The sequence below is a fragment of the Glycine soja genome, chromosome 5 (assembly GCF_004193775.1).
Source record: "Glycine soja cultivar W05 chromosome 5, ASM419377v2, whole genome shotgun sequence".
NCBI classification, from domain to species: Eukaryota; Viridiplantae; Streptophyta; class Magnoliopsida; order Fabales; family Fabaceae; genus Glycine; species Glycine soja.
This window is the reverse complement of record NC_041006.1, coordinates 41,163,794-41,175,273: the sequence shown is the minus strand read 5'-3', so window position 1 is coordinate 41,175,273 and position 11,480 is coordinate 41,163,794. Positions and strand designations below refer to the sequence as shown.

The 11,480-nt window shown below is 35.2% G+C and overlaps 2 protein-coding genes across 6 annotated transcripts; one reads left to right on the top strand and one right to left on the bottom strand.

The window, feature by feature from the left end:
- Positions 1 to 5,269, bottom strand: LOC114413403 (zinc finger CCCH domain-containing protein 1-like). Of its 5 annotated transcripts, none has more exons than XM_028377802.1 (5): positions 4,839 to 5,269; positions 4,460 to 4,570; positions 1,706 to 1,779; positions 752 to 1,581; positions 1 to 436 (listed from the first exon to the last, which is right to left on the bottom strand). In XM_028377802.1, exons 1-5 carry the CDS (start codon positions 5,252 to 5,254, stop codon positions 332 to 334), a joined length of 1,536 nt encoding a protein of 511 aa, XP_028233603.1. In that variant the 5' UTR covers positions 5,255 to 5,269; the 3' UTR covers positions 1 to 331. The 5 variants fall into 5 exon arrangements, with proteins under 5 accessions (XP_028233603.1, XP_028233604.1, XP_028233605.1 ...); XM_028377804.1 differs by having other exon boundaries at positions 25 to 436; positions 4,460 to 4,636; positions 4,839 to 4,976; XM_028377805.1 differs by having other exon boundaries at positions 25 to 436; positions 4,460 to 4,574; positions 4,839 to 4,949.
- A 2,047-nt stretch (positions 5,270 to 7,316) lies between these two features.
- LOC114413404 lies at positions 7,317 to 11,480 on the top strand. Its single transcript, XM_028377808.1, has 3 exons — positions 7,317 to 8,711; positions 10,291 to 10,833; positions 11,019 to 11,480. The coding sequence occupies exons 1-3, from the start codon at positions 7,821 to 7,823 to the stop codon at positions 11,118 to 11,120; spliced, it is 1,536 nt and encodes a 511-aa protein (XP_028233609.1). The 5' UTR covers positions 7,317 to 7,820; the 3' UTR covers positions 11,121 to 11,480.

Sequence of the window (11,480 nt, the reverse complement as noted above, 5' to 3'; positions counted from 1 at the left end):
TTGCTAACAATGACAACAATATAATTCAATAAGAATTGTGTAAGTAAAGGTCGCTCTATTCAAAATTTATTTGGTAACAAACTACTGTAAAAAGAACCACAGTATGACCCTATATACAAACGGGTATATCATAAATGTCTCTCACCATTAGATATTCTGGAATCTATAAGGCAAAGAAATACAACAAAATGAATCAACTAATTCCACTGTGCAAACTTCTGGTATGTTTTCAACTCATTACATAGCATCAATCTTTAACATGAAACTAAAATGGGGGAGAAAAGATAACTTCCATGAAGTAAAGAGATCCATGGATCCTAGAGAGACATTTTTATGATTTATCCTCGGCCATCTTCCTGCGTATCTCATGAGCAACGTTAAAAATGCCAAGAGTTGGCTGGTTGCAGACAAAACACTTCTTATTCTTTGCATGATGCTGTAAATAAAACCAAACAGAAAGTTAGACATGATTAAATAGAAAGGAATTACGTGTTACTACAGTAACAATGTCACAAGTCTAAAGGAACACGTCCTCTGCCCATTCCCAAAACAAAAGGATAAAAAAAAATCAAATAGTAGATTAATAAAATTTAACCAACCAGAGCAACTACTCAGCATAGAACAACTGCAACCTAATATAATCAAACTAAATGAGTTACATAAAATCTTAATTATAAATATTGAATCACATGCTCAACACTAGATAACTTCTAACTATTACTAATGAAACCTTATTTGCAAAGTCCTATACCTTCAATGCACAATGCTCGCAGAAGTAGTGCTTGCACTTGGTTACTACAGGATCCACAAAAGTGTTTCTACAAATGAAACAGGCAAATGGTAAAGAATCCTCATCATCTTCATCAGTCAAATTAGCACCCTCCTCATCTGCATCCTCTCCTGCAGCCAATCTCATCTTCCTTGCTTTCTCAGCTTCTTCCCATTCCTTCTCCATCTGCCACCCAGACTTGTAGTCCCCTCGATCATGCATAAACTTACATGAATCACCATATCCACAGTAACCAGTTTCCTTATAATCCTTACATATGTCAGGCTGATAATCAAACCTCGCTGAAACTCTTATATGAGCTGAAGCCCTAAGAGGACCATGTGACCCGCCAGCTTTTTCACTAGCAATTGTTTGCTCCCTACGAAAGCCAGCCTTGTAGTCTTTGTAACTGTTCATTCCCTTATATAATTTTTCATTCTTAGAACTTGGGCTTTTCCCTTTCAGACTCTCCTCTGCTTGCTTAAGAGCTCTTTCACGGATGGCACGAGCATCTTTTGAAAACTCAGTCTCGGTCTCTAGTGTTGCAGTTGCTTTGCTATCATGCTGAACTTGAATCTCTTTTGAAGACTCGAACTGAAAGACTGGTTTTCCTGGTTCTTCACTGGGTTCAGCAGATGCAGAGCTTTTTGAAGAACCAGTGGAAAAGTACAACTTATTATCAGGCTTTAAGGTCTTCTTCTGAATATGCAACAGAGAAGTTTCATTGTTTGAGTCCTCCTCATTATCTTCATTAACAATAGTTCGTTTCCTTATATTCTTTTTATTAACTGGCTTTCTGAAAAAACTACACACTGAAAATAAACAAAATATAGTAATAAGCATTAATACAGAGAACAGAAGCAAACAAGATTGGACATTTGAGTCCAATGAAAAGGCAGAATTAACAAATTATAGATAAAATATAAGCAGACATACCTTGTTCAGTTTGCTGGTTTTCAGCAGATTTGGCTGGTTGATCAGAATCTTCCATAACTAGAATGTTTATACAGCTGTCACAGATAAAAATCCAAATCAGAATAAGGAACAAGACTACATCTTATTTATGAATCTATTATTACAAATTGTATAAATCAAATTAAAAAAAAAATTAAAACAATTCCATTTAGATAGAATTTACTCAACAAAAAAGGCAACTTGACCACCAGAACACACCAACCCAACCATTTTTCCCCTTTTGCTAGTTAAACTAAAGGATCCGGCTCCTCTATAGGACTAAAAACTCAGCCATAGCCCATGATGTTAGCCAGGGCCAAAAGCACATATGACCAAAAATCCCACATACTCAAGATGGAGTATTTTAAAATTTCAGGGAAATTAAAATGCATCAATTAAAATTCTTGGATTTTAAAATTCCTTGTTTGGATAAACCAATTAAAATTCCTTGAATCTCAAATTTCATGTTTGGATAAAACAATTTAAATTTCTTATATTTTGAATTATTTGCTTGAATTAAATAATTTCAATTTATTATATTTCATTTTTTTATTTTTTCTCCAATTATATTTTAAAAATATAAATGGTCATATAAATAAAAATTGTTATTTTTATAATAATTGCTTTAAAAATTTATCTATATTCTTGTCCAATTATATTTTAAAAATATAAATTTAGAACTAAAGCATAAAAAATATATATTCCAACAAGAAAAACTAAAACATAAGAAAGCATATATAAAGTACCTCCTCTACATTTTATCATCATCAATGTCATTAAAAATATAAAAATGAGAACAGTTTGAACATTACTGATTCCAGAATACAACCTAAGACATCCAAATAGTTTGAAAAGCTTAATTAAAAAAAAAGTAGTCCCTACATAAGCCAAAAGACATTCTCACGATCTATCCCTGCACACATAAAACATCCAGTGCTTCCACTACATATGATATGACTCAATGTAGATAGTGTATTTGCATATAATAATCAAACCATTGCTTTCCAAATGACCCAAAAAATGCACGGTGAATATGCCAACCACAATTAGAATCAATGAGGCGCCAACACATACATCAAATTTCCAGTATGTAAGCATTCTATATGAGTGACTCCTAGCAAACCCACTTAACTGAAACCATAAATGCAGCACCGTGGTTATAACAGTGGTTATAACAGTACTAATTACTACTACTACTAGTGAGTGTCCGGGCAATTGGCATAACATAATATCGAACAGGGCATGTTATGGTAAGTAACAAGAGTAAAAATAGAACTTCAACTCTTGCTGAAAAGTTTCACATTGACAACCACAAACCCAAAAATTATAAAACAGAAAATGGACTTGCTGAAGGATGAAGATGCATCTAAAGCCAAGGTGATTTTAACATTCCTATTGGTTAAGAACAGTATGGTTCAACTGAAAACTTAGTTTCCATTTCATAGAATCTAATTCCCCACCCCACCCCCTTCCCCTTCCCCATTTTCAAATATGGCGATTGGTATCTGTTAGCTACCTAATAAAATAAAAGGTACAAGAAGCAAGGGAAACAAAGTAATCAGAGGTATTATTAATTACACATTACTTCTATGCTGGGAAAGTATAATGCTGTTGTATGTTCTCCCTAACTACAAGTTTAAAGCTGTCGAAATTAGCTCAGCCTAATCTTTAGGATAGCAAAATCATAAGAACAGTGAATCAGGACGCAAAATAAGTTACTATACCTTTGAAAAAAAATATAGTTACTACCAATTCTCAGCATTGATACATAAAACAGCAAACACATGATGGCAAGCACGATGAAAGGCATAACCATTTAGATAAATCTTATAGAGCACTTAAAGTCATGATAAGGAATATATCCAAGGACTATCATTAACCTATAAAGTATTGTAATGTGTACAAACATAGTTTATATAATAAAGATCGTTGCTTCAGCAAAATCAACAAAGGTGCAAATTGCTTGCTGCAAATTTCCACTTATGCACCTACTAGTGGAGGTCCCTTTCACTGCTAAATAATATTAAATCTAATGGAAACTGAAAATTTAAATAGCTATTTTTCTTTTCACCTTTGTAAAACAAAAATTGAATTTGAAACTCTGTAAATTAAGAGTGGTAAGAGAAACTTATGCAATAAACACAGAATCAGGGAATAATATCCACTTGTTTTTCAATTGCAGGATAGGTATCCGACTCCCAAAACAGAATACAATAACCTTTGCTTTGAACCCAAAACAGAACACAAACAATACACATAACCATAGAAGTAAGCACAGACTAATATTTTTGTAATACTTGGAATGTTATATAAAAAAATTATTAATGTGTAAAGCACTTGAGGATGAACAATACATACTTGAGGAAAATATATGAACCCCAAGATTGGAATTCAACGGAGTAAAATGTGATTAATATGAGAGTAAAACAAAACAATTATTAAATAGTCATCACAGTAGAACAACATCAAAATCATAAATCCCTAGAACCAAAACTCAATAAAAAAAAAAAAAAAAAACCCTAGCAAATGATAGAGCAAGACGAAGCAGGGAGAGAGAAGTTCGAGAGCCAGGGATCAGGTCTGCGATTCAGATTGGAATTAAATTGAGTAATATGCAATTCAGATTAAGATCAGAATAAAACAAAACAATTATCACAGAAGAACAACATCAAAACCATGAAACCCTTTAACCAAATCTCAATCAAAAACACAAGTAAACAATAGAGTAAGACGAACCAGAGAGAGAAGTTCAAGAGTGAGGCTTCGCATTCGAGAGTGAGTGAGCGAGGCTCCGCGTCGAGAGCACGAAGATCCGCCTCCGTCGAGAGTGAGAATTTTCCAAATTCACTGTCTTGAGATAGATGGAATTTTAAATTCTATTTTTTTCAGCTAACTAAAATTCCTTCTTAAATCCTAAAATTTTAAATTCGTTTTAGTAAAATATTCAAAGAGTTACTTTTAATAGAAAGGAATTTAATTCCCCGTAAAAAAAAAATACATTCCCCGTAAATTATCCTATCCAAACAAGGACACAAAGCGTACAGGATCATGAGTTAAGGCCATATTACCAATAATTTAAACAAAAAAAAAAACTACCCTATAAGAAGGCACTAACCCACAGTAGTAAATAGCGGCCGGAGCGGAGGCCCGACGAAGACCTCGGTCACGTTGCGTTTTAGAGTCGCGGTTGGAGCGTTTGGGTGCTGCGACACTGAAGCCCAAGCGAAATCCGCCGTGTCGGACACTTTCCAACCTCCCTCGTGCCGCCGCCGACCACACCTGATCTCCGTTCTGTAAGAGGGGCGGCGTGTGTGATTGTTTACTGATTGGTATTGGGTCGGGCTCTTCGGGTATTATGTTTTTTTTTTCTGTTTCTAATATGTTGGGCCTTGGGCCTCGTGTCCAACATATCCCTGCCACTATCTTGGACTTAATCTGCCCTCTTTTTGGAAGTGACTTTGTGCCCGTGAACGTGCTTCTGTTGGCAACTACTGCAGCAGCTGGGGCATGTCGTCGGACAGGGTTATTCATTGTGTCAAAAGAGTTGAAAATGGTTTGTTACGTGATTCCTTTAAAATGAGGATGAGGAAGAGAGTAAGGTCTAGGAGTTTATATAGATCCCGAGTTATCTTATTAGAAAACTAAAACATGCTTGGAGAAATTATTGTATAATCTGACACTACTACTTATTTATGAAAATAATAGTGCATGGCTTCAAATATAGAAATGTTTTCAACCCTCCCATTAGAATTAGGAAAATGCTCATTAGTCCGAATTCGTGGCTGTAATCCCATGCCTTTGATTTCTGTCAAAGGTTTTGTTTTAAATCTTCAATTTAAATTCGACGAATAAGATTTTAACATTTGTTTTAGTATAGTATTCGTGCAATTGATTTTCCAACTATAGGCATAGATGTTTGAATTAACACATGCAAGTGGTATTCAGGCTGACTTTTAAACCTTGCTGGTTTCCGGTAATGTGATTTGGTACGGTCATTAGTTTTTTTCCTTTTTCTTAATTTTGTTTCCATTTCTTAATACCAGTTGCAGTCCGGGACTAAAGCATCATCTTGTGTATGCATGCATACATATGTATATATATACTTAAAAATGTTGATTTTCATATTATTATCTCAAATTCACTTTTGATGAATTTATATTTGAAAACTTTTATCCTTTAACTTATTATTTATCGTTAATCTCATTTTATTAAACAATGATATGTCACATCATTAAGTCTAATCATTAATACGTTGTTGTCATGTTAACTCCTTTTTCTTCTCCCATGAAAATTGTCATCATCACTGCTTATCGTGCCCGTCGACCCACCAGAAATGAAAAAAAAATTAATATCTTATTTTATAAGATTAACTCAAATGAAACAAATTTAACTTTTCTAAGAGGAACAAATTTAATTAGAAAAATGTAAAGTATATAAATTTTTTATCCTAAATTTGATTATAATATAAATTTTTCTATAATTATAGGAGAAGTTGAATTTATAAAATAATATAAAAACAATAAAATTATAAACTTAAAAAAAGTACAAAGCAACATCCTAAGGTCTAAACACCTATTAATATTTATAATTTTTTTAAAAATATATGTGTAACAAGCTAACAGGCCAACTCATCCCATCCCATCTTTCGTCACGTCAGACAAAACATATTAATGTAAGATCGTAAGTTGAGTCACTAGTTCGAACAATCATTATTTACGAGTCGACAGATCGAGTCACCATATCAAGGCCCACATCGTGTACAAAAAGAATAGAAACTTTAGTTTTAAATTTTATTTTTAAAATTTAAATTTTTAAAAAAGAATCATAAGCTCAAAAATTAAAATACCACTTAAGTTTAGAAAAAAATATAGATATATCATAAAATATCATTAAATTCAGTACTTCAGTGTAAAAGACAATTTATTATAAATAAATTTATAAATCTTTTTCAAAAAATTCAACAGTGTATATATTTTATCAACTTAAAAAATTATTTTTGAACATGATTATTTAAATATAATATCTTTTTTTAAATTACAAAAAAATTAAAATATTTTATATTTGTTAAAATGCCTAGCATAAAATTTACTTAGGAACTCAAATAGCTTAATTTGGCTCTGGTAATTTTGCGGAGAGCGATGGTAAGTGAAACAAAATACATAATTTATGTGGATACCCACGATTTTATTTAATTTATGTGGATACCCACGATTTTATTTTTTATTTTTATATTGTGAGTACTTTTATAAATAGGTAGTAGCGTGGGTATGGGACGAATATCGGGTAACTACTATGCATGTCCGTCCCTTCTCTTGTCATCCCAACAATTACCTCCTTTTAACTACTACACAAGAAATAAGAAATTTAAGTAATTTATTTAATAATATTAAATATCGGGTATATATTTTTTTAAAACTCTTCTTAAAATTATTGAGAAAGGTCCTTCACTGGTAATCTTTCTCTTCTTAAAAATTATTGAGAAAGGTTCTTAATTTTTTTTTAATAATATTAAATATCGGGTAACTATTATTAAAATTATTTAATAATATTAAATATCGGGTATTTATTTAAGTAATATATTTTCTTAAAACTCTTCTTAATATTAAATATCGGATTTGGACAACGGCCAAAATAACGCTGCGGCTGCGTATTTGATGTGTGTGCTATTCATAAGCACACTTGCTTTGGTGAGAAATTTACCGTGAATGAGAAAAAAAAAATCCCTAAATTGGCTTCGTGTAGAGGTAGATCTGCGTCGTGAAGACGCGTTTCCGTTTGCGTCAGACAATGTTGATAGCTGCAACACTGCGAACGATATAAAAAGAAAATAGGTTGGAAGAAGTAAAAACCAGCAAATAATTGCCCCCACACAAGAAAAAAAGTATGTTAGCCTATGCTCGCAGGCGTTTGGTTCACAGACCCATTTTCCATCGGATTCGCTTAATTGACACGTGGACTCCACAAAATTCCAACAACAGCGCCAAACATCATGCATCTCCATCGCATAGCATACAAAAATACAATCACACTCCTGAGTCTATTGAATTGAACCTCTTTGCCCCCACAAGATCTGCTTCTGGGCTTTTTAGGATACAAAATGGGTGAGAAAGACTCAGAGAAGCTCATTTGGGAACAGATGAGAACCCCGACAGCTGCCACTCCCATTGCTGCACCCCAACAGCACCGCACATTACCAAGGCTTCTTGTCCTTCTCATCCTCTTCGTCTCCGTCACCTACGTCGTCTACACGCTCAAGCTCGTCTCCACCTCACGCGCCTGCAACAACGACGCCCCTTTCTCCACCGACAACTTCTCCAAAACCATCCTCTCCGTCAATGCCACCGCCGCAGTTCTCCGCCGAGGCTCCCTCGAGACGAATCCCGAGGACCGGACGGACCTCCGCCACGTGGTGTTCGGAATCGCGGCGTCGGCGAAGCTTTGGGAGCAGAGGAGGAGCTACATCAAGCTCTGGTACAGGGCGAGGGACATGCGCGGCGTTGTGTGGCTCGACGAGGAGGTGAAATCGGAGGAGAGCAGCGACGCACTCCCGCCGGTGAGAATCTCCGGCGACACGGCGAGGTTCAAGTACACGAACAGGCAGGGGCACCGGTCTGCGATTAGGATCTCGCGGATCGTGTCGGAGACGCTGCGGTTGGGGATGAAGGACGTGCGGTGGTTCGTGATGGGCGACGACGACACCGTTTTTGTCACCGAAAACCTAATTCGGGTTTTGAGAAAATATGATCACAATCAGTTCTATTACATTGGGAGTTTGTCCGAGAGTCACTTGCAGAACATTTTCTTCTCTTATAACATGGCCTATGGCGGAGGAGGTTTTGCAATTAGTTATCCTCTCGCCAAGGCTCTTCAGAAAATGCAGGACCGTTGCATTCAGCGTTACCCGGGTCTCTATGGTTCCGATGATAGAATGCAAGCGTGTATGGCCGAACTCGGTGTTCCACTCACCAAGGAAACCGGTTTTCACCAGGTGATTAACTCGCTCTTTCTTTCTGTTAGCGTTAATTATTATTTGCAATCACTCTGGTTTTCTTTTACTACTGTCACTGTCTTATCATTTTTGTCGGCATTGTTTGGGTTTGGTGGGAGTGGGGACGGCTTTCTCATTTCTGTTTAATTCCCATTAATCTTAGTTTTCTTTTCTTTTCTTGAATGCTTGGAGTGCGTTTAGTTGGATCGTAACGAATTGCTAGTATTTATAATTATCGATGGATTAAATACAAACTTTGCGCGTCAACAGAGTTGCTGAATCTGGAAGTTTCTGGTCTTACTTGCCGTTATTCTGGGCTGGGCCCCGAGTAAAAAGTGAAGTGCTGTTGGTGTCGGTGTCCAAACGCATTAATTGGATTTTCTTTTTATCTTTATGCTTCCTTGGCAGAATTTGACTCCTGCATTCAATTTCTGGGTAGTGCAATTTAATTATCTGTGTTGGCTTGCGGTTTTTAATTCACACCTCCCAATAAATTCTTTTATTCGGCTGATATGGAGTATTGCCTTCCCTAGAATGTAGTAGTATATATTATATATTATTATTCACTTATTTTTAGAGAAATACTAGTACGGTAGTATATTAAATAAAACTGTTTTTTTTAAATAATTATAATTAGTTTACAAACAAATGGAGAGCTGAATTAGGTACACTTCATAATTACGACTGGGGCCATTTGGGTGCAAGAATTAAGAAAATTAAGTGGACAAGGTTAAGATTTGAAAATTTGACAAGACTAAGATATAATTTTAGAAATTATTAAGAACTTATGTATGTACTAGTAGATAACAATGGAAAGCATGTTTAGGTCATTTAGTTTAGAGGGTTGGTCGTGGGTGGTGGAAAAACATGTTGCTTCTGCCGTTTTGGTTTATAAAATTTCACTTTATGCTGTAGCGTTATGATTGGAGGAGCTCCATGTGGGGTATAATGTTAGGCATTGTAGATTTTGACCATAAGCAATCTACGTTTTGAGTTGTTGTCAAAATTGTGGAGGCAATTAGGCTAATTGTCATCGGTTACTCCTCCGTTACCTTCCTATCTGATTTCTATTATTCTAAAGGGTTTTGTTAACGTGTAACATATGGGCACTTTTTAAGAAATAAAACATTTATTACTTTGTATTGAATAATTCTAATTTTAATTGATCCAAAATGAGAACATTAAATATTTTTTAAAATTTCCAAATATCGAAAACTTTGACCATTCATTAAAAAAGAGATTAATTAAATTTTTCATAATATACATCTTTTCATATTACTTCTTAACATTCTGTCTATCATGCCATCATTTAATACAAGGAAGTATTTGAGAAAAAATAAATTATTAGGTAGTAATATAAAAACGACATATTTTTTATGTATGAAAAATTTATTTAAGTGAATCTGAAACTTAATTAAGCCTTAAAAAAATTCTAGCATTTCATTTTGTTGAATAGAAACAACGCAGCAAAGTCATGAAAATTGCTAGTTATAGACAAGGAATAGGAATGTAGTCTTGCAAGTGTATGCATTCCATCCTGATAACTTCTATCCTGATTGCCGCTGATTTATCGCAACAGTATGATGTATATGGAAACCTGTTCGGGCTTCTTGCGTCTCATCCCGTGACTCCATTGGTGTCACTGCACCACCTTGATGTGGTTGAGCCTATCTTTCCTAACGTTACCCGAGTTGAAGCCCTACAACGGCTCACTATACCAATGAAGTTTGACTCTGCAGGACTCATGCAGCAATCCATCTGCTACGACAAATCAAAGAGTTGGACTGTTTCCGTTTCATGGGGTTTTGCTGTTCAGATATTTCGCGGCGTGTTTTCACCACGTGAAATGGAAATGCCTTCAAGAACATTCTTGAATTGGTATAGAAGAGCAGATTACACTGCATATGCATTCAACACACGTCCTGTTAGCCGAAATCCATGCCAGAAGCCTTTTGTGTTTTACTTCTCAAAGGCAAAATACAATTCTACAATGCAACAAATAGTGAGTGAATATGAAAGGCACCGCGTCCCTCATCCTGATTGCAAGTGGAATATGGCTAATCCTGCAGCTCTTAACAAAGTGGAGGTATACAAGAAGCCAGATCCTCATCTATGGGATAGAGTAAGTTCTTCTCTGAGTCTCCTTAAGTTAAAATTTATACTAGCAACACGTGAAGGTCATTAGAAATTTTATATTTTCCTACTAACCTGTTTTGATTGAGTATTTTAAGTTGAAAGTTTTAACTTGCAAAATTTACTGTTTTGTTGGCGCTGGCATGGGAAATTGATTTGGGTTTCTTTTCATAGGCTCCAAGGAGAAACTGTTGCAGAGTGAGGAAGTCAAAGGAGAAAAGGACCATGGTGATAGATGTGGGTATGTGCAGGGAAGGTGAGGTAAGCGAAACATAATGGTGATATTAATATTACTGATAAATTACATTAGGGAGAAGGGATTCTCGTGGAGTTTATTAAAAAGCTTATTTCTTTATTTATTGGGTAGCCCACTCTGAGAAAATTTTGTAAATTTTCCCCGGGCTTCACTGAAAAGGGGTGAGAGTTGGGGAAAGGTCCATGTACAAAGAGATCTGTCATTTAAACAAAAATGTAGAGGGGATGGCGGAGGGAGAAGGATCATTTGTAATTTACGTGCTATTGAAGAGAATCTTTAGATGCGTGATTAGTGTGCCACTCTACTATTTTCTCATGCTTTAATTATGCTTTCTTCTCGTAAAGGAAATAGCTGTTCCTCCGGACTTGCCAATTTTATAA

What these genes read in the sequence shown, in the direction of transcription:
- LOC114413404 (XM_028377808.1), top strand. Translation starts at nt 7,821, where the DNA reads ATGGGTGAGAAAGACTCAGAGAAGCTCATTTGGGAACAGATGAGAACC. An exon ending in AGGAAACCGGTTTTCACCAG is followed by an intron (nt 8,712 to 10,290) that starts GTGATTAACTCG and finishes TTATCGCAACAG; the next exon opens with TATGATGTATATGGAAACCT. An exon ending in ATCCTCATCTATGGGATAGA is followed by an intron (nt 10,834 to 11,018) that starts GTAAGTTCTTCT and finishes TTCTTTTCATAG; the next exon opens with GCTCCAAGGAGAAACTGTTG.
- LOC114413403 (XM_028377802.1), bottom strand. Translation starts at nt 5,254, where the DNA reads ATGAATAACCCTGTCCGACGACATGCCCCAGCTGCTGCAGTAGTTGCC. An exon ending in AAACCAGCAAACTGAACAAG is followed by an intron (nt 1,582 to 1,705) that starts GTATGTCTGCTT and finishes GTTTATTTTCAG; the next exon opens with TGTGTAGTTTTTTCAGAAAG. An exon ending in GCGAGCATTGTGCATTGAAG is followed by an intron (nt 437 to 751) that starts GTATAGGACTTT and finishes TTTTATTTACAG; the next exon opens with CATCATGCAAAGAATAAGAA.